The sequence below is a fragment of the Coloeus monedula genome (assembly GCF_965178545.1).
Source record: "Coloeus monedula genome assembly, chromosome: 10".
Taxonomy (NCBI): Eukaryota; Metazoa; Chordata; class Aves; order Passeriformes; family Corvidae; genus Coloeus; species Coloeus monedula.
In genome coordinates, this window is record NC_138790.1 from 6,199,718 (window position 1) to 6,221,988 (window position 22,271).

At 55.9% G+C, this 22,271-nt stretch overlaps 2 protein-coding genes across 4 annotated transcripts; both read right to left on the bottom strand.

Annotated features, from left to right (window-relative positions):
• Positions 1-233: 233 nt before the first annotated feature.
• On the bottom strand, positions 234-22,024 carry LOC309576714 (uncharacterized protein). 3 transcript variants are annotated; one of them, XM_082288200.1, is made up of 3 exons: positions 21,440-22,024; positions 9,567-9,692; positions 234-1,155 (listed from the first exon to the last, which is right to left on the bottom strand). In XM_082288200.1, exons 1-3 carry the CDS (start codon positions 21,654-21,656, stop codon positions 1,133-1,135), a joined length of 366 nt encoding a protein of 121 aa, XP_082144326.1. In that variant the 5' UTR covers positions 21,657-22,024; the 3' UTR covers positions 234-1,132. The 3 variants fall into 3 exon arrangements, 2 of the variants coding, with proteins under 2 accessions (XP_082144326.1, XP_082144325.1); XR_014226705.1 differs by lacking the exon at positions 234-1,155 and adding an exon at positions 10,049-10,205 and having other exon boundaries at positions 9,650-9,692; XM_082288199.1 differs by lacking the exon at positions 234-1,155 and having other exon boundaries at positions 9,081-9,692.
• FOXL2 (forkhead box L2) lies at positions 15,843-18,158 on the bottom strand. Its single transcript, XM_082287700.1, has one exon. It carries the CDS (start codon positions 17,941-17,943, stop codon positions 17,023-17,025), a length of 921 nt encoding a protein of 306 aa, XP_082143826.1. The 5' UTR covers positions 17,944-18,158; the 3' UTR covers positions 15,843-17,022.
• Positions 22,025-22,271: the final 247 nt, after the last annotated feature.

Below are 22,271 nucleotides of genomic sequence, written 5' to 3' on the forward strand. Positions count from 1 at the left end.
TTCCAAATCGGCAAGTACAAATATAGTAACATTCCATTCTCCTAATGCACACTTACAAGATGTGCTGAAATGTCAGATGCTAAACGGTACAAAAAAGCACTTTAGCACGTTCCTGTTGATGTGCAATATAACAGAGAAGGCAGAAATTGATTTAACATCTGTTGATTTATTAGATCTGAGTACTCTCCTCCTTTCATCTGGCAGCAGCAGAGCCATTAACATTGCCGCAGCTTCTTCAGAGCTTGCAGCAGAGCACTGTACACACCTTGAGAACGGTCCCATTTCTGCAGGATTTTGATCACGTCTCACTCTATCCAAATGAGAGCTGCCGGAGGAGAGGGATTATAGGAAGGTGAACCCAGCAGAGAGGAGTGGGCAGGCAGGTAATGCCCCTGCTGTGGGGAGGAAGCAGGGGTGAGGCTAGAAAGCTTCCTACCGCCGTAGCTATTGTGTCCCTGCTTCCTCTGCCGTACAGGCAGGGAAACCATCGCTGACGCAGCCCTGGGACGGGGCTCACACAGCGGCACTGCAGGGCTCTCCAACCCGATCAGAATCGGCTCTTGACAAGGAGTATTGCTGAGTCATTCCAATGGAAGTGATACAGGGTCGTTCCTCGTGGTTGGTATTGTTTCTCATGCAGCTAAAAACAGCCAGCTGGCAATATTCCTTCTGCACATTTGAATTAGAAAACTCAACTCAGCCAAAAACGTTGAGATAACAAGATTTTTTCCTGCTTCTGGATGGGAAACAATATTTTGACATATTAAGAGACTTCAAAATGAAAAAAAAAAATCAAGGTTTTGTTCTGATAAATTTAATTTTCTCAGGGAGTGGAGGGCCAGGGAATCGCTTTGTTAAAATTTCCCAGTCAGCTTGAAGAATAAGGATATGACCTTGTAGAAGTCAACTGTGACATGAATATTTTCTCATAACAGAAGACACAACCACTACTTTACTGTGGATCAAGTAATGTGGCTGGTATGTTGAACACTGTCCAAAGGAGAAAACATGTATTCAAATGCATCTTGTCCAAAGCTCCACATAAAGGCAGCACAGGTGAGAGCTCAATGTCCTTGCCCCACCTCTGGTCCTGCCCTGCCCTTCCAGGAAGAGAGTTGGAGCTTTCTTCGAATTAGGGACACAGCTTGCCTCCTCCTAGAGAACATTTAAGAGAGGAATAGCTGTCACATGCTCTTGCATTGTTAGCACAGCTGGCTGGTGCGTTGGCATTTGTCAAATGTCCTCCAGATTGGCCATTGCTCCCTTCCCTTCCAAGGGCATGGGCACAAATCCACTCTGAGCATCTATCAGGCAGCTACAGCAGCTGTCAAAACCCTTAGGCTGAAATAGTTGTGAGGACAAATTTGTTTGGAATCAAATTAGAACTTCACCATGGGATAAGCATCAGGTTAAGCTGAACCACCTCAGGAGCATCCTTTAAACAAGCAGTTCTCAGTTCTCCTTTTCTGCTGCCAGGAAGCCTCTTGACTTCAGCGAATTACTTCACCCAAATACACTCATATTTTCCTAATATTGAAATGATAAACTGCCAGAGCAGCTAAATATAGGAACAAAATAAACTAACTGCAGGAGAAATAAAAGCTTATTTTGTGTCTCTTTTGATGTTGTTAGTAATATTTCTTTCCTTTTTCTAAAGTACCTTGCTGAGATGGAAAAAAAAATCCTAGTTGCCAAATCTGTATTTAATCTGATATTTCTTTCTATATACTTGTTACATATTCTTTTCTTTTTTTCAGTCATGGTTCCGATGTAAATGCAAGTTCTCCACAATGTCCCAGACAAAATATATGCTGTATTAGTGGGAGCTAATCTCTTTGGTACTTGAGGAGCAAGTCTCAAGGGATTTTTCTTCAGCAGAAACTCTGTCATACCATGAGCACTAAAAAATACTGCAATTCATGTGTCCATACTTTGTGTATAAAATTTAAACTTCTCATAGCTGCATTTCTGGCTGTGATCCCCATGGAGATGTCGCTGACAATTCCCACCTCATGAAGAAGGGAAATGTCCAGCCATAGCTGGGACTTGCGTGGCTCCTGGGGAACGTGCAGCAGCTGAGCAGCCTCTGGTGCTGCCTGGAGCTGCATCTCAGCAGTGCTGGAGCTGCAGTGCCTGATTGCTCCAAAAAACCACTTAGTTCAGGATCAATCCTTCCAGCTGCAGCATTAAACCACTGGTGACCTGAAACTGGGGCATAGCATGAACAGCCCTGCAACATTTGCCTCCCTCTGCCTGTGTTAAATGCAGCTAACTTTTGCCATCTTCTGGAGGAAGGGAAAAAAATTAGGGTACTCAGTCATATTTGTGCTTTATCAAACTTGAGACATTAAGTAATCTGGGTTTTTGCTATTCTTACAAAGATCACTAAGTGTGTAGAATTTTTAAGGAGCTTTTAACTATTTCACCCCCAATTCTCCAATGCGGCTCTGATTCTGCCTCAGACTCTAGAGGCCTCATGTCCATCAGAAAGACTCCCAAGGTACGCATGACATATGTGGGGTTTCCTGACAAGTTCTTTTCAGCATTGCAGCCTGCTGAAAAGAACTGCTCAGTACCAGACCAGTGGTGCATTTCCCCTTGACTGAAACTAAAATCTCCTTCACAGGAGAGCTGCGCTTTCCCGTGGACAGTGAACTCACTTCCTTCTGTTTTGTTTATAGCCCTATGTGAGGTTTTTCCTCTTCCATTTGCTTTTCCAAAAGCAGTAAGACAATAAGACATTGTTAAGTGTTAAACATCCCTGTTTCTGTTTCTTGTCTTCGTCACAGGATTATTAGAACGATGAGAAATGAAACAGGGAAATGATATGGGAGAATGGCAAAATTTAGCTCAGATTTTTACACAAAACAGCAGAAAAGACATTCAGAAATAGTCCAGTAATGGCCAGAGACCATTTTGGTTTTAGAAGAATTACAGATTAACCATGTACTGTTAATGAACCCGGGATCCATGCTTAAACTAGAACACCTGAAAAAGGTGAACAATGCCAACTGTGACAGGGCATAGGAGTGAAGCATGCAGGTCACTAACAAAATGCTGAAATGCCACTTCCAACAGCACCACGAAATAAAGTATCCATCACTGAACCACAAAATCCTTGGACTTCTCATAAAGTGGCCCTCCCTGGAGGGACAAGGGATAAACACAATCATGGGAGGACCTGAGGACACCTATGGAGAAGAGGAAACTCTCCACAGTGTGCGGGAGAAAACTAAAGGAGTCTGACCTTCCTCACAGCTTGGGGAGAATGTCTAAGGCAAGACAAACTGGAGCTGGAATAGCACACCCAAAACTAGGGATCGGTGCAAGCCCAGGAGCTGGCTGTAAGGGTACAGGCATGAGACATACAGCAACAAACCTATCAGTGGGCAAGAAAGGAAACTTTGCACCATCCTCAACACCCTAAATGTAGTGGGTGCCACAGTTTCACCTCGAGCAAGAGAAGGGCACATGCAGGGACCCTGGGCAGCTTTGTAATGAACCTCGTGTTAAGAAAAGAAGATCCAGAAAATGCGTATTTGGTTTAATGAGGAGAGTCAGCCCAATGCATGGACAGACAGATGCAGGAGGTTTGGGAGCACACACTGCAGCAGGCATCAGAAATTGCTTGGGATCCACAGCTGGCTAGAGAAATGCATGTCACACCCAAGCCAGAAACCTCATCTATTGCCTCTGTCTCCCCAAGACAGCCTTGCTGAAGCCACATGGATGGGCAATCCAGTTTAGCTTGCTGAGTGTGTTATTCCCCACACAATAACAGAGCACAATTTACTGGCCATGAGCATAAACACTCTCAGTCAAAGATATGCCACTGATGGTCCCAGTAGTGCCCAAGTCAAAGGTAGAAGATGATGATACAGTAAGAAAGGGCCTATCTTAAAGAAGGCAGAGAGATTGTGGTCAATATTTAGCATTGTTGAATTATCAAATAGATAATTTCAAGATCACTCAATGACTCTTTCAGCCCTAAAAAGCATGAAAAGTTATGCTTTTCACTAGCAGCTTGCATGCACAGGAACAGACAAGGCAAAAACAATGACACTAATTCAACAACAAAACAGTTGATATATTTTGGATCAGTCAGTGCAAAATGAAAATGTTGCCATGAGTATCAACAGGAGGAAACAGCAATTGCAAACAACTGTGATATCTAAGTGGACAGCCCCAAAGTTGGGGGCTGCAGGACAGAGGAGCCAGAACCCCCATTTCCAGCTCTTAGAAGGCAGGACAGAAAAAACCAGCAAACTGAAACAGAAAGTCCTGGCTCACAGCACTGCATGGAAAAAGGCATTACTGCTGCTAGAATTGTGGCAGCGTGGGAAAACTGAGAGTATGGGGAACAGTGGGAGATCCCCAGGAAGACTGAAATTTCTGTGTCATTTTTTGTATGTAATTACATGGACACACACATATATATCTATAACTATGGAAAAAAACCCCTCCCACGCACTTTCAATACATAAATAGTAACCTTTACGCTCCAGGCTTAGTTTTTCTACAGTAAAAGCTGAGAGATGACACAATAAAGTGTCATTATTTTTCTTGCTGCTCTCCTTCTGTTTCCTATCTCATCTCCATCTTTCATGTTTTTCTTTCTCGTTAATTTCACTTCTTTCTTTCCCCCTTCTATTCCTCAGTCTCCCTACCCCCCCATACTAGCATTTCATCCCTCCACTCATTCTTATTCTTTTCCTGCCACTTCTGCTCTTCTGTCTTCTTTCCAGTCATTCATTTCTTTCATACTGAATTAACTCTATCCCTGGTCTATGAATCCTGACAATCTATCTGGTTTTAATTGTTGCATTAAACTTAGCTGGATATTTCAGAGAGCCGTGTACATTTAAACTGAGGACCTTTTCAAAGTCTTCATAATTCAACTTGATTCCATGTATTTGATACAAGAGCCATATGTTTTTGTGGATCACATATTGTTTCGCACATGTGAATACTTACGGAGCAGACCTGGATTCGGGTATCAATTGCTTTTGCTTTCTGAGCTGTCAAGTAATTTTGGGCTGTGTAATAGCATTGATACTCTGAAACATGCAGAGATATTCTCCACACTTCTAAAAATACTCTTTAAATGTAACAAATGAGAGCTCACAATGCTGACTGGGCTGTGCTTGGCACCCTTTCACGGGTGAAAAAGAAGGCCTCACATGCAGCTCCTGGTCAGGGCTAAAAGGATGGTAGGGTTTGAGCAGCATCGAGGCCACATTGCTTCTTCATCACCATCAGCCTTGTTAATGGCCTATCACAGATGCTGCCAGTGCTTTTAAGGTTTTTGATTCATCCCAACAGACTCCCTAGAAATGATCAATTAATCTATTGCATCCTCAGAGTGGATCTAGTAGCCTTTACTCAGATAAAACTCCCAGGCCTCATCCTGGTGCCAAGTCTATAAAGAAGGGGAGAAAAGAGGGAGAACATCATAATGGATTCTGGCAAAGGCATGTAAGAATTGACATTTCCTTTTCAGCAGCTAACTCAGTAAACCAAATGTTAAATCCTACCCTAGGTGTGGGCGTCCCTGGCACATCTTTGTATTGAATGTGGGCATCTCCAAGGGGAAGTGGACAGAGACTAGGAATGATCTAAACAGAGGGGAAAAGTTCTCACACTGATTCAATTAGAGCAGTAGATGTTGTAATATAGCTTCAAGGGATAACCGAAACTTTTGGAGAGTACTTCCTTTTTTTTTTTTTTTCCCTTTTTCTTTCCTTTAGCTGCTGCCACATGGTGCTCATTTCACATTTCAACTATAATGTAAGTGATACAGAAAAACAGTTCTCGCATTGTGTCAGATCCACTGGTGCCGAATCCACAGGCACCCTCCTTCAAGGAGTCTGAGAATACAGCTGCGCTCAGAGGTTTACCTTTTCTACCCTACTCCTGCCACACCTGGGCTTTTTCAGTGGGTGAGTTCTATTTCTGACTGCTAGCCAGAAAATACTGACTGACCACCAGAAAACAATCCATCTCACTCAGTTCTCTGGGAAAAAGCACAAAAGTTAAATCATGACAGGTGTTCTGTACTACAGTGAAGTGAGGCACAGGACAAAGAAAAAAGTGCTATTTACTGACTATGTCAAGAGAAATCCAGACTAACACCATGAGGGTGCACTGACTTCATTACTACTGTGCTGATTTGCATCAGGGAAGCATCAGTCCTGGCAAGTTCTCTGGGAGCAGGGCACCCTTCAGTCTGTGATAGCCAACAGTCTGGAAACATCACAGGAGTATTTTGACTGGGGGCTCTCAGGAGCTGGGGCTGCTTTGTATGCTGTGGTATTGCAGAAACACCTCAATCTTGCTTGAACAGTAAAACAAATATAACCATAGCTACAAAGATAAACCACAAAAAAAAAAAAAAAAAAAATCCCACTCCTGGAATTCCCAATGCAAGGTGAGCACCTTTCTCCCAGAAATAGCCAGCACCTCATCTTCCCACCGCACTGGCTCAAGCTGTGGGTGCTCAGTGAGCCCAGAATTCAGCGCTGCTCTAGTCTTTGTCGGCTCAGAAGTTGAAAGATTAAAGAAAAAACAACCCTAGAAATCAAGGCAGGTAAGTTTGGTCACTGAGGAGAGCTGCTCTAGCTCAGTCCTTCCCACTCAGACTCATCCTACCACCAGAGCTGGCACACTGACACTGCAACACTGAACGGGACAGTGGCTTCACCACAGCCAGGCTGAGCAGCCAAAGGGGAGAATTTATTTTCAGCCTGTATTTCTGTGTTGGCAACGGATATCACAGCTCATCCTCCAGCTGGGCTGGCTGCTGAGACACAAGGATCGGAGTAATCTTTGTGATTTTCCTCGGCCACTTCAGACCAGGGGCCATGGGGAATCCCCTGCAGTCACACTGCCCCACACAAATCCCCCTGCCCAGCCCCAGTGCAGAACTGAAACAGGGAAAGGCCACTGCCAGGTCACAGTGAGAGAACTCACGGCAGCACAGAGAATCCAGGACTTCCTTCTGTCTGCAGCATCATTTCACTGGTCCTTACATTTCTCTAGGATCCACTGCACTTCAGTTTCTTTAGCAAACCCTGTTTCTCCTCATACTTTCTAAATAGTCAGTTCTTTTTCAAATAAAGGGCAACAGCTGATCATATAAAGAATATTAGAATTCATGTAGGATCTAATAAATTGTGAGCACCTTAAACTCCGTGACATTGGGAACTACAGAACTTGGTGATTTTGTTGCATAAATGACAAACTGCTGCTATAAACTAGCAACAATCCTATGTCCATGCATTAACAGATGCGAGTAATGTAGGAAAAGGGATATTTCCTTAGCCCATACCCTTTTCTTTTTTTCTCATTTCACATTTTGCAATTACAAATGTCCATGTCTGATCACGATCAATGGACTACACAGTAATTTTTTTTGCATCTGAGTAGTATAAAACAAAGGTTTACTACCAAAAATGTCAGTAAGTGTGTACACACACATTTTCTGTATTTATAAAGTCTCGGTTGCCAAAGAAGGATTTTATCCTGCATGTATTTACAGGAAAATTTAGCTATGAAGAACCTTCTGGTTCTCCTAACCAAGTGCTGCTTTCCACAACACTTTTTTAAAATTTGTACAGGGCCACACTCCAAAACACAAGAACTCAGAATGATTTGTTACATGAAGGAAATTTTCCTTAAAGGAGAGATCAGCGGTTAAAAATACGTAACACCAGAGCAATGGCAAAAGCCTGCTGTCAGGAGCGGTGTCTGCAGTCCCCGTGGTAACAGCGAGAGAAGGAGAGCAGCAGCGAAGGGAAAAGAAGAATCCGCGAGGGGAATGGAGCCGGCAAAAGCAGAAATGTGCAACTGCGTATTTGTAGAGCAGGAATTCCCCACATTGCAAGACCGCACGAAGAACGTCCCGCAGGCTGGGAAACACCTCCCGCCCCCGTGGCTCTTCTGGGCGTTTTCTGGCACTCGGACGCTGCTGCGGTGGGAAGCGCGGAGCCCCCGCGGCCGGGGGGACACGGGAGCCGCTCCCCGGGCGGTGCGGGCGGTGCGGGGCCGGCAGAGGGCAGCGCCGGGCCGGGCCGGGGCTCGGGAGCTGCCCCGCACCGGCCCAACTGCAACTACTTAGGGTGTGCTCCTGCTTCAAACTCCGAAACGTGTCATGTGCAACATCAGAAAGGCGCACTGGTGAACTCCCCGCCTCTAATGGGAAACACTTGAGAGTTCTACCAAATCTGTCACTTTTTAAATGAAAACATGAAAAGGAGCTGAGATAAAACAAAACAACAGGGAAAAAAAAAAAAAGTTGGAATCATGCACTTTGATTCAGATACTGAAAAATTTTCCTCAAGGAATGGAAAAACTGATGGGAAAAAAAAAAAAAAAAAAAAAAAAAAGGCAAACCAAAATCTTCTGGTGCTTGCAGCAACCGGAGCAGACATTGTTCCCTATAATCCCCTCGGTCCCTTCTCGCTTCGGGAAGGGAAAACAAAAAAAAAAACCAACCCAAACCCTTCTGTGATGGCTCTTAGAGATTTTGGGACCTTAAGATGTTTAAACAAGTGGTTCTTATTTCTGTTCCAAGGCAACTGGTGACTGTCCCAGACAACACTGGCTGCTCTGGACTGAACGGAACGGTGGTTTATCAAAAAAGGTGGAACCAAGAGGCGTCCAAAGCGAACTCGTTGATTTTGGGGAAAGAGTAGGTCAAGAGGACTGCTCCCTGGGACTGGAGCTACAACAGGCCGGGCAGGAGGCTGCTCTACAGGAGATATCATCAGGGACGTGTATTTTAAAAAGCGTTACTGCTAACTTTTTTAATTTCCCGTTTCTTTTTTTTTTTTTTGAAAACGTCCCCGTATCTCGGAGGCTTCACAGGAACCAGAAAAGCAACTTGTAAGGCCGGGAACTGAGAGGCCGTCCCTTCCACTGTCCCTGCTCCTGCTCTTGCCCCTGCCCTGCCTATCCGGCAGGGCGGCCGCTGCCCCGCGCCCTCCCGCCGCTCCCTGGGAACATCAGATCCATCGCAGGATCTAATGAGGACATGGATTGAAGCTCCTCTAAAGCCCCTCTCCCACTGGTACTAGCGGGAATCCCCGGGGCCGTTCCCGGACTCAGGGTGCGAGTTCCTCCTGCCCCCGCCTGGGGCTGCTTTGAGGGCAGAAGGGGCTGGCAGCAGCTCCGCGCAGCGCCCGGAGGGTACGGCCCCAGAATCTTGGTGAAAACGCATCAAGGCAGAACTCCGGCTGCCCAAACCTCAGGCTCCTGCAACCTGCTTTTCCCCGAAACGCCTGCCGGCCTCACCCCGCGCCCGGGGGGTGTTTTAGTAGCCAGGCAGCCAGCGGCGGTGAACATTTCTCGGGATTTCGTTGTCTGGGCTGTGCGAGCCGTTACCGGCGCCGCTTCTGATTCTGCGCTGGGGCTGCCAGCAGCTCCTCGGCGGGGCTGGATGCGGGGCTGAATGTGGGGTTGGATGCGGGGCTGGATGCGGTGGTGAATGTGGGGTTGGATGCGGGGCAGCCTTCGCGCCGCAAGAACCACGTGTACCCGAGCGCGGGGAGCAGCCGAGAGCCACGTACCAGACGCCGCAGACGTTGTCGCTGTTAAGCACCAAGCGATATCACCTCCAAAGCAAGGAGCAGAGGAAGCGCAGTCAACGTGTGCCTGATACTTTTTTTTCCTGAACATCTTGTTAAAAGCAACACCTGAGAAAAAAAAAAAAAAAAAAGAGATCAGTAGCGAGTGACTCTCTTTCGTTTCTTCCCCCTTTTGATAACTTAGAACATTACGTCTCGTGTTGTGCTCAGCTTCGCCCTGTACTTTATTGATTGTTTGGGTTTTCAAGGAACAAAACGATATTAGCGAAAAGAATCACAGTTATCGCCGGGAAAAAAACAGGGAAACCGGCGACATACCTTAAACAACCCGCCAGTAACCCTTCTCTGCGGCGGGGCCGGCAGCGTGCCTCCAGATCCGCACCTTTGCAAGGACTGCTTGCCTGAAGAAGTGGCAGCTACCCCGACAACCCACAAATCCCGAACCTCTCCCAGAGCCCATTTACCGAAGCCCCGCGGTTTTTCTTCAGACGCCCCTGCCCCAGCCAAGCGCCAGATGCCCATCCGCTGTCAGTGACATGTCCCTCGAGGGCCAGCCCGCGGGTCGGGGCCACCCCGTGCCTGCATTCACCCCGTGCTGCCTCTTGTCATCGAAAATCGTAACTGTGAACGAGAAAGGTGAAATTCCGCCCCGTTATTTCGTGATCTCTCCGGATTATTCATGTGGGGTGGGAGAAAAAATCCTTTTGGAGAGAGAAAGACATTAAACGAAAGTAGGCGAACAATTCAACTGCCAGCAAAACCGTAGGGTTTACAGGGACCAGCTGGGAAGCCAGGAGATTCCGCCGCTGTCAGGAGCCACCTGTGTGCCCGCATCCGCCTGTGCCCTCAGGGCAAATCGAGTTTGGCACCTCCGGCACGGCAGGGCAGGGTGGCGTTCCTCCTGCCGTCATTTTATAACAGGAAAAGGCCTTATAAAGCTCGCAAACCCTCTCTCAAAGGCAGAGCAGGGAGAGCCGGTGTTTCACTTTAAAATAGCACCTGATGAGATTTCTCAGGGTATTTGCTCAGAGAGAGCAAGGCTCTCCTTCCCTGCCAACGTGCTCCTGATCTGTGGTCCTCGACTGCCTGTTTCCGGGACACCGGGCAGGTCCCCGCAGCGGGGGCGGGCGGGGTCCCGCGGGGCGCAGCCCTGCCCGGTGCCCGCCGCCCAGCGCCGTGTGCCTGGGGCGGGAACAAGCACGAGGTTTTGTCTAAAGCCGAATTCGTCTTCAGGAAACATGCAGCTGATTTTGAACGAATTCCCACCAGCCCACCAAGTCCTGCAGCTGCTTGTTTGGCCAATAAAACCCCATGTGGTTTCTAAACTTACGGAAAGAAAAAGGAAAAAGATGTCCATCCAAGTAAACTATAAGTGAAAACTCATTGATTACCTCCGCCTTCCTGTCTCTGATTTGATTAATCATTTGCCATCATGCTTTCCGAGTCACTTCTGTGTTGGTTTCCCTCTGCCTGAATCCTGTAAGACTTTTCCAGAAGGGCGGCTGTGATGTTGAGACCAACATACTGTAAACAGCCACAAGAAGCAGAGCGAATGTTTTCAATATAGCTCGAGGACTAAAATAAACTCATTGGATTAGGCCAGCCGGAGCGATTGTTTTGGTGAACGCTTCCCAGGCCCGCTGCTGAGCACATCCCCAAGGGCTACCTGGAGCGGGCGGCGGTGCCGCGGCGGCCCCGGGCGGCGGAGCGGGCGGCGGGCGGGCGCCGAGTCCCACCGGGAGGAGCTCCCCTGCCCTCCCGCCTGGCCTGTGCGGGGGCGCATCCCTGCTGCAGGGCAGATGTTACATCGCCGCAGAGCAGAGCCTGCCAGGGCGGCGATGCCCCGCAGACCCAGGGACGAGCTACTGGGGAATTTCGCATAGGTGGATGGAGAAGTCGTAGGGGACCTGTAGAGCCGGGAGCCCCGCCTGAGGCCCCTCTCCCTGCTCACCTCCCGGCCGCCACGGTGTGCCCAGGGCTGCGGGCGTCGCGCCGGGGCTCAACGTTGGGCTCAGGGCTCTGCAGCGCTTCTCGGGACTCTCCAGCCTGGTTATCCCGACCCCGCCCGAGGCCGCTCCAGTGCCGAGCTTTTTAGCCCTTGCAGTATTTTTTTTCGCCCTCTTGTATTGCCCAAAGCACCACGCCGGCTGCCCGTGCCCGCCTGCATGGAGCTGGTCCCCCGCGTTTGAGGTTGGCCGACCTCCCCTGCGAGCGGGCAGCAGCGAACCCCGCAGGGCGGGCCGAAACCCAGAGCGGGGGGAACGGGGGTCCCCGGTGCCTGCCCGCCGCCCGCCCCGTCGAGCCGCCCTCCGGCCGCACAGGCCGGGACGGGCCCGAGCCGGGGCCGGAGCTCGCCGCGCTGCCGACTGTCACACACGCAGAGCGGAGATTTTTTAAGTAACAAATGTACTTTTTTATTTTTGAAACAAAAATATCATTTTCGGTTTAACAATAGCCGGATCTCGCTGAATGAAGCCTTTGCATATTTTCCTGTTTTAATTGGTTGTATAATAAACAGTCCTGACCCCGCACTCTCTTTTCAATGAGTTCAGGGTGAAACGCGGACCATGGGACTGGAAATGACTTTTTCACCACTTAAAACACGGAAAAGAATACCAGGAATCAGGCGGTATTAAACAGCCGCTCTGGCCGGGGCGGGAGGGGGGCGCAAGGTAAGAGCTCTGTGTGTGTCTCCTCATGGAGCTTGGCTCTGCCCTGCCCGCAGCCACCGCCACCGTCGCCTACTGGGTCCTGGCACGAGAGAGGAGCGGGACAAAGCCCACGGGGTCCCTCAGCACCTCGCTGCCGGGCGCCTGTCCCCGCGCTCCCGCCGGCCCGCAGGCAGAGGGCACCCGTGCCGTGCCGTGCCGTGCTGTGCCGTGCCGCCGGGGAGCGCTCCCGGCGCCCAGGGCTTTGGCACCTTCCGAGCCCGGCCAGGGCTTCAAAGGACCTTTGTGGCCTGCGCAAAGGACGGGAGAGGAAGAGAAAGCTGCGGTCGCAAAACATTCCCCGGAGCTGGCACTACCCCGGGTGCTGGAGCAGCAGAGGGGCGCTGGGAGTCCGCTCAGCCTCGGGGATCCAACTCTGTCCTTCCCCGACAGAGGCAGGCTGCTTCCACGCCCGCTCCGGCAGGGAGAAAACACCCCTCGCTCTTCTGCTTTCATCTCTCGCCAGCGTTGCATAAACCCGGGGCCGCTCCGAAAGGGCAGCGGCGGCGGCTCAGCAGCCCTGAGCCCCCCTTCCCTGGCTCTGGCCCCCGGAGCAGCCCCGCGGCGGGCGGCGGCCCCGGGACCGGAGGAGGCTCTGCGCCAAGGTGCTGTCCCGGGGAGCGCGTCCCGTTCCGTGGTGCATTCCTCCTGCCGTCATTTATATAACGGGGAAAGACCTTACACAACGCGCAAACCCAGGGCTTGCCAAGAGTACGGCGCTCGGCCGCCTGATTTTGTAAGGGGCCGACGGGGCTGGGCGGCGGCGCGGCCGGGGACAGGTGGGAGCCGCGGGAGGAGGTGACGCGGCGGCCCGGGGCAAGGGAATGCTGAGCTACCGTGGGCACCCCTTGGTCCTCTGGCGGTGCTCGTCCCCACGGAGCTGACTGCGAAGGGGTCTGTACAGACCCCTGCTCCCGCTCAGCCCCTGCCGTCCCAAGTTCCACTGTCCCGGGGTGCGGCCCGATCCTACACATCACCCGGACTGCCCAGCGGGCTGGGCGCGGGCCCGCGGGGAGGCAGAGCTCGTACGGGATATGCGGTCCCTGCGGGACGGCGCCTAGGTGCTCGGCAGCGCACAGCACGGTTCGCGGCGGCTCCCCAGGGGCCGGTGCCCGCTGCCCAGGCAAGCACCAGCATGCAGGGAGATGATGGCCGCCCCCCTCCCAAGGCCGGCGGGACTGAACGGGAGGCCCGGGCGCTCCCGGCAGTGGCAGAGGCCGAGCTGCTGCCGGCAGGACAAGCCCTGCCTCGGGCCGCCGCCCGACAGCGCCCGGCGAGCGCGGCCAGGCCAGCCCGGGACGGCGGCCGGGCTCTCGCCGTGATTTCCCTGCGAGTTTACATTCAGTGCAGTTTCTGTTTATAAAACACAGAAAACGATCGTGAAAACATCCTACAGCCGCCCGGGAGCGGCGCGGGGGGCCCGGGGCGAAGGAGAGCAGAGCCCGGGCCGGGCACAGGGAGCCCGGCAGACGGACAGGCCCCCAGCCTGGCAGGGAGAGCGGCCTCACGGCCCTGCCGGCCTGCTTCTCTCCCAAACACGCGGTTCCCTGCCTCTCTCTATGGGTTCAACCGGTCGCTGGTGAAGCACAGTGGGACCTGGGTGGACACCGCTCGGGAATCGGAATAGCCCCAGGGGCCGCACGTCCCTGCCCGGTCCCGGCCGGCTGCCGCCTCCTCTCCCTGCACCTGGCATGGTCAGGTATAGCTTCACTCAAAGCTGGCGAGCCCCAGCGGTTCCCGGGAGTGTGCCAAAGGCGCTTCAGCCTTTGCTTCAGGCCAAGAGACGGCAAAGCCCAGGAAGGAGCCCAGGGAGGCGCCGGTGGGTCTGTGCGGGGGTCCGGGAAGCTGGTCCCGCCCTCCCTTCGCCCCGTGCCCACCTCCGGTGGCGGGAGTTTCCCTTGTGGCCTCAAGTACCCTGGAGGAAAGTAGCGGTATTGGCAGTACCTATCTAATAAGGAACAAGCAGCCAAGGCCTTGAGCCCTCCGGTGGAAAGCTGCGATCCTCGGTGCCTGTGAGCGGTGCTACCTCGCCCCTCCACCGCCCGCTCCCACGCGAGGGCCCCGGGCAGGTCAGAGGCACAGAGGAGCGCGTCGCTCCCGCAGAGCCACAGCTGGCAGCGGCGTGAGTCCCGGCCGTGTCCCATGCGCTCTGGCATCCCCGCTTCGGCCTTCGGCCTCCCGTTACATCGGTGTTCGTGCAGAGGCCAGGCTCGGTTCGCCCCTCCCTGTGCCCGGGGCAGCCACTCGGCCCCCAGCTCCCGTGCCCCGCTTTCTGCACCCCTTGTGCGTCTCTGTCCGCCCGGGAGCGGAGCCCCTCGGCCGCACCAACGCTCCCAGCGCCCTCCCGCCCTCCCCGCCTGGGGAGCGGGGCCAGAGGGCACAGCAGGGCCTCCGCGATGGCCCGGCGGGTTCCCCGGAGCCCTTCTGGCCTGGCCGTGCCCGCCGAGCGGCGGAGAGGCGACCAGTCTCCACGTCTCCCAGTGCTTTCTGTGGCTGGGCTGGAGGCTGCCGCTTCCTGCCGTGCAGGGAAGCAGGCCCTGACAGAAAGGGAGAACGTCAGGCAGCCGGGCAAGGGCAAGTGCCAGGCCCCTGGCAGCGGGCGCGGAGTGCTCAGCCGCGTTACCGGATTTCACCCCTGGCAGCCGTGTCCGGGGCAGCGAGCTGCCCGCGCAGCCCGGGAAGCGAACGCCAGCATCCCCGCTGTTGCCGCGGAGCTGCAGGCCTGGCCCAGGCCGGAGCCTAAGGGGGACCCACTACATGCCGGGCCGGCACCGGGCGGGGGTCGTCCTGCCTGACCCATCCTCTCCTGACCCCCAGGCGCCCGCGCAAGGGCCGCTGCCTACGAGGACGGGCAGGTTTAGAAGCGAGGCCCAGGCCGCTGCCGCAGCCACCGGCCCGGGCGAGGAAAGAGACACCCGCCTGCGGCTCCCGGCTCCGTCACCGGCCCGGGCCCGGACGGGGCCGGGCTCGGAGCGACACGGGACCGCTCTTCTCCTCCCAGGACCACGGCTCCGAGCACGCGGAGAAGAAACGAAAGCGGAGCCAGGGTCCGGCACAGCCCCAGGCACTGCCCGGAGGCCTCTGCCGCCGGCACCCCGGGCCAGGCACACGGGCGAGGTGCCGGCAGCCTCCCGCGTCCCAGAGCGGAGGCGCTCCCAGGCCCGCCCGCCCCGCACGCCCGCGGAACCAACGCAACGGTCCCCGCACCTTCTCGGCCGCCGCCGAGACAGCCCCGAGCCCCCGGAGCTCTCCGCCGGTGCCTGACGGAGCCGATGGAGTGCCCAGCACTGCCCGCGGGTTCCCGCAGCCGAGCGGCCGTGCGATGCACCGGGGAGCGCTGCAGCTGCGGGCCGGGAGCGCTGCCCGCAGCCCGGAGCGGCCCCGGCACACAGCGCCCGCCCCGTTCTCCGCTGCCTCTTCCCGATCCCGAGCGTGGAGGACCGGAGTGAAATAAAACGATATGGAAAGAAGGAAAGGCATTTTATTGGAGACTTTACAATGCTAGAAAGTACAATGAAAGTGCTAGTTCATTCTAGAAAAGTTGGTCCCAAAATGGTACTATGCCACAGCATCTATCAGTTTACACAAACATTTACAAAATCGCTATGAACTGGCCCCTGTTTTAAAATCGCTGTTTTTTCCCCCCACATGAATCTATGTAAAATTGAAGGATCAAAATTTTTTAAGAAAAAGGGTAAGCATTCAAAAGCAGAACCTACCGGAAAATACATTTTGGGCCAGGTTTGGGGGCAAAAAACCTGAAGATAGTTTAAACTTTCATTATTAATAATAATATGCACACGGAAAAATATTCCAATTTACAGGAAAGCACCTCTTTTTTTTTTTTAATAACATCAAAATATTTTTTTAGACCTGTATAAAATTATTTTTAAGACCTCAGAGGACATTGTCTCCTTTAAAAATATATTTACCACTGCCGAAATGTTTCACGAGTGACCCTGGCGGGTTTTGTTTGTTGGTTTCTATTAACCAGCAATATCGCACATCTGCTGTTACAGCAGTCCCCACGTTAAGTACTATTTTAACGAAAAGCCACAGCTCGGAAGAAGCGCAGTGCTTTGCAGAGCGAGGAAGAAGACAGAGGGGATGAAGAGAAGAAGGAGGACGAACACCGCGGGCACACAGTAGTGTCTAGGCCCCGCCAGCCTCGCACCGCACGCGTGAAAACGCCTCCGCTATTTACAGACTCCACTTTACTCTCCCCATGGCTGAGCCCGAAAAGATTACGGCCGAATTACAAAGGAGCATAATTTTGAGGGCTGAACAGCCAATTTTTAATTAGATACTTCCCCCCCAAAAAAACAACAAAAACAAAAAACAAAAAACAAAAACGAAACCAAACAAACCCAAAACAAAAAAACCCCACCAAACCCAACAACTCACAAACACACACACACACGAGCGGAGAAACTCCCGGTGAATCCCCGCTCGCCCGGAGACAGGCGGCCCAGCCGCCGCTGCCCGGCGCAGCCCCGCGGGGAAGCCCCCACACTTACACTGCCTTCTTCTCACGGAGGGACGGCTCCTACACTGACACTACACGCGGGGCAAGGCTGCTATTTCCCCACCGCGAGAGTTTGGGCACAGAGAGAGGGAAGTCCGTGGCTAGAGACGAGGAGGAGAGACACGAAGCGCAGGGGAACGCGGCGGGGCAGGAGAGGGGCAGCGGGGCCGGTGCATTTCTGTGACGGCGGCTGGCCGGAGCCTCCCTAGATGTCTATGCGGGAGTGCAGGGTGCTGTGTTTGCTGTCGTGCTCCCAGTAAGAACAGTGCATCATGGACAGCTCGGCGGGCTGACGGGCGCAGGCAAACTGGAGGCCGGCTCCGTTTGCCGCCGGGGCCGCGGGCGGCGCGGGGCTGGCCGGGCTGAGCTGCTGGGGATGGTGGGCGTGCGGGTGGTGGTGGTGGTGGCCCATGCCGTTGTAGGAGTTCACCATGCTGGGCAGCGCCATGCTCTGCACCCGCGAGTAGGGGCTGTAGGATGCCGGGCCCGAGAGTCCTTTCACATTGACGGGGCTGACGTTCCCACCAGACATCTGGCAGGACGTGTAGGGCATGGGCGCGGGGGGCTGCGCCAGCGGCCACGAGTTGTTCATGAAGGTGGACTGCAAGTACTTGGGCGGGGACAGGTAGCCGTAGCTGTCGGGGCTGAAGAGGGTCTTGCCAGGCTGGAAGTGGGTCGGAGGCGGCCGGAAAGGCCGTTTCATCCTTCGTCTCCTGCGGTAGTTGCCCTTCTCGAACATGTCCTCGCAGGCGGGGTCCAGGGTCCAGTAGTTGCCCTTGCGCTCGCCGCCGCCCTCCCGGGGCACCTTGATGAAGCACTCGTTGAGGCTGAGGTTGTGGCGGATGCTGTTCTGCCAGCCTTTCTTGTTCTTCTCGTAGAAAGGGAACTTGCTGATGATGTACTGGTAGATCCCGGACAGCGTCAGCCTCTTCTCCGCACTCTCCCGAATGGCCATGGCAATCAGGGCCACGTAGGAATAGGGGGGCTTCTGCGAGGGGTCCGGCTTCTCGGGGCCCTTGTCTGCGCTCAGCTCCTCCTTGCCCCGATCCGGCTCCTTGCTGCCGCTGGTGTCATGAGCCAGCAGCGCCACCGTGTCCTCCTCGCCGTCCGGATAGTTGCTCATCATGGTGCCCCGCGCCCGCCGCCCGGGGCGCCCAGCGCAGCGCCGCGCGGTGCGGAGCGCTGCCCGCTGCACGGAGCCCGCTGCTGGCGGCCGTCCCGCTCCGCGCTCGCCGAGACGGGGCTGAAGCCGGAGTCGAAGCCGGGACCCGGACGGAGATCGGGAGGCGCCTCTCGCGGCGCCGCTGATCCGTGCAGCACGGCGGCGGCGGCGTCCCTGCCCCCGCGGGCTCCGCTCCCCTCTGCCGCGGCGGCCGGGCTCTTTTCTGATTTGTATGGGCCCGGCCGAGTTCCGCTTTCGTCAGGAGCCCGCTCCCCTATCGCCGCCGAGCCGCTGGGCACGGCCGAGTTCACCCTGCAGTCACGGCGCCGCGCTCAGCCCCGCGCACACGCGGCCCGACGTGGCCCCGCGGAGCGGCGCGGAACCGCCCCGGCTCAGCCGCGCCGCCGGGGGCGGGGGGAGGCGGGGGGCGGTGTCCGGGGGGCGCTGGGCGAGCCTCCGCCACCCACCCCGGAGCCCGCCGGGGCCCGCGGCGCTGCGCTCCCCTCCCGCCCGGCGCGGGGTCGCGCTGGAGGCGGTGGGTGCGAAGGGGTGTGCCCGCGGCGCTCGCCCTGCCACGGCGGCTTGTCACACGTCCAGCCGCACACGCGGTCGCGTTTATATGTCTTGGCCGCGGGCCCCGCCAACCGATCGCGCCCGAGGAGCACAAGGAGGCTGTTGCCGCTCCCTGCAAGTCGATTCTTGCAGCTCTTATTTGTAGGAAGCAGAAAGAAAAAGGTGTCGGGTGGCCCCTTCTCCCTCCCCGCAAAGTACACTCTGGCCCCCAGCGCGGCTGCAGGGCTGACAGGCGCCTCAAGGGCCGGGGCAGGGTGGCGAGACGGGGGATGACACGCTGGGCAGCTTTCCTGCTCCTTTCGCCTGGAGAGCTTCGGCTTATTTCACACGGTTCCTGGAGTAGCGTATGTGGCACCGACATTCCCCTCTCCTTTCCCTTTCTTGCCTTCAGGTAGAGCCTCCCCGAGCAGCAGACAGGCAGTGTCAGCTGGCCCGAGCACAAGAGCTGTCGTGTTGTAACAAACCACTGCCACGGGGCTGCTCAGGCACGGGTGCAGCGGCGTGCAGGCGACACTTTGCACTGGTTTCAGCCCTATCCCGGGAGCGGGGCAGACCGGCCCTGTTTGACCCCCGAGCCTTTCCACCAGACAAGGAGCCCGCCGGCAGCCGCAAGAAGAGGGCCGAACTCCGCAGGGCCGGGTCCACCTGCGCTGCCCGGCCGCGGCCTCGCTGGGCCCCGGGGCGCGGCGCCGCAGTGAGCCCGCTGCTGCCGGCACGGCTCCGCAGGACCTGGCCTCCCCGCCCATACTCAAGCACAATTCGGGCTGGCCAGAAGCGGCCCTGGGAGCAGCTGCACGCTCACCTCGGCGCCCGCAGCTCTGCCGGCCGGCAGCTCATGGCCCTCAGACTCGCTCCTGCCTTTCTTGCACGTGAACCGCCTCGCACGATGTTCCCTGTCCTGATGATTTTAAGTTCGACATCAATTCTCGTAACCAAGCGTGAACCCGGGGGGCTGGCAGCTCCCGAACGTGCATGCCCGGGGCAGCCGGCATCTCCCTTCGGGGCGCCCAGGGCTTCGGTGGCCCATGCGCGGGTTTCTAGTTCCTCCGTCCGGCCACGGGTCCCTGCTCCCCTACCCGAGACAGACTAATTGCGGGTAAAGGCAGTCGAAGATATAGAAACGTATTTTAACCGAGAAATAAATTAGGTCTTCGAGGAACTATTAGATTTATATGGATATAATATATAAATATATAAAATTATATATTTCTATATGTCTTGATTAAAACACGTTTCTGCATCTTCGCCTAGAGCTATATAACGAATCCCTTATCTCCTGTCGGCGGAGGAATGTATGCCCCAAAACCCGGGCTGCATGATTTCGGTCACAGAAAGGAGGCCCGTCTATTTCCGCACCCAGCCGCGGAGCAGCGCACGCCGCCCCCAGGCACCCCCCTAACGCGCACAAACGAAACGGCGAAGGGAGGAGGCCCACAGGAGAGACCCTCTCCAGGGTTCCTCTCCCTGGGCAGCCCCTGGCGGCTCCCCGGCGGCTCGGTCCGCGCAGGGCGACGCAGCAGCCGGAGCCAGCTGTGCCCCGCCGTCGGGGCCGGGGCTGCCGGGCTCCCCAGGGCCGGGGCGAGCTTCTTTCTGCCGGCCACCCATGCTGCTCCCGGCGCTCCCCCTCGCAGGCATTTCCGCGGTGAGGGCCGGTGCAGGTGTAACAGCACTGCTGCGTGTGTCATCACCTCCGCCAAATGGCACATTCCTCCCTTCTCACTCCTAAGCCGGGCGCGTAACTCCTTAGCGGGGCTCGCTTGCTCTCAAAGGACATTTCACATCCGAGGGTCTTGTTTGGTTTTTTTTGACAGCCCCACCAAAGGGGATTTCGGATGAACACCAGGGCAGAAGCTCAGCCCAGCGCTGGGAGCGGCGATCGGGCCGAGCGGCAAAGGTGAGCGCGCAGCCCCGTGTGCGGCTATTGGAACGTTTGACACAAGGGCAGGCAGTGGCTGTCGGCCTCTCCCCTCTCCTAATTAAGCCCTTTTTGGGACATGAAAGAACTACCTGAAAACGTAGGAACACGCCCCTGGCAGCTGCACACTGTAGCTGCGGTTAATCGGAGAGCTGAGGGTTTATCGGCACCCACAGAAATGTCGCAGCGAGGGGAATGCAAGTAACGGGAATGGGCAGCCAGCAGAGGAGCGCGGAGAGCCCTTTCCGGGAGAAGGAGCGGGGATCCCGGCACGGCCCCGGGGAGCGGCCCGATCTGTCGGTGCGCCCGGCTGAGCCCGCGCCCCGCCCGCCGCCGCTCCCGGGGCCGGGCAGCAGTCGGACAAACCCGGAGAAGGCGAGAGCAGAAGGAGCCAGCGGAGCCGCTCCCGGCCCGGTCCTGCAGCCGCTCGCGGGGGTAGAGGAAGCAGGAGGGGAATTAGCCATGGAGGGGGGCTCACGGTGCCGATGCCCGTATCCCGGCCTGCTGCGGCGGGACGCTGACGGGCGGCGGGGAAAGGGCTCTCACTTTCTTCACACGAGGGCAGAACAGCCCCGGCCACAGTCCGGCCCCGGTGCAGGGAAGCTGGGAGGGAGGCGGGCAGAGCGGGACTCAGTCCCGGCCGCGCAACCCCGCTAAGAGGCGACCCGAGAGAGGCTGCAAATTGGGGATTCGCCGCTACCGAGCCGGACCGGGTCCTCCTTCCCGAATAGAGCACGAGAGCCCCCGCTGCGGCCCCGGCAGCGCTGAGCCCGTTCGCGGGGGTGGAAGCGCCGAGCGGAGCGGGGCACGGCGAGCGGCGGGGGTCTCCGCCGCGGGGACACGGGGCACGGCGCCACCCCCACGTCTGGCCCCGGCAGCCCAGACGAGGATTCCCACGAAAGCCGTGCCTTCAGCTGAAGCGCTGATAAGACTCGAGTAGCCCGAGTGGTTTGGGGTTTTTTTCCTACTCACCGTCTTCAGGCAGCAGAACCTGGAAGGTCTGGGGTCGGTTTGTTTGAAAATGCGGCAGCCTTCCTCTCCCAAAGGTTGTTTTTCTTCCTCTCCTCTTGGCGAGAAAACGTGTCCGGCGGGGAGCGCCGGTCCGCCCCTGGCTCGGAGAGTCCCGCTCCCGTTCGGCCAGCGCAGCCGCCGCCTGAAGGCATCGGGGCAGGGCTCTCGCCTCCCGCATCGAGACCCAGAAGGGGACAGGCGGCACAGCCCCGTTGTCAGTCCTGTGGCTCCTGCTCCGTTCTGCTGTCCCGCCGCGCCTCGGCTCCCGGGGACGAACACACGGTTGGTGCCCTGTAAGGACGCACCTTTCGGGACCGCTCGAGCCCGCAGCACACTGGGGCCGTACCTACACTAACCCGCACCAATTCGGTTCACGTAGCAACGACACGGTCACGGATGTAAAAGCGACCCCAGGTGCGCCTTGTTCCGAGTCCCGTTTCCCTGAGGAAGGGGATCGGCTGCGGCGCGGGGCTCCGGGAGCCGGGCAGGGCTGGGCGCTCTCGGTCCCCGCTCCGTCCCCCCAGCAGTTCTCCTTCCCTCGGCACAGCCCGCAAAGCGACCGGGACAGGGCAGTCACCAGGCTACCGTTTCAAGTATTCCTAGTTTATTCCTTCTTCTTCTTCTTTTTTTTTTTTTTTTTTTTTAATCTTGTTTTCCCAGGTACTACTGGTCTTTAAGATCGTGGAGTATTTCTCCCCAAAACAACCCAAGAAAAATAGGCTACACGTTAAACGCGGCATGCGCGGGTCTGTCTCGCACCACGGCGCTCATGAGAGTTAACGAAATGTACTGC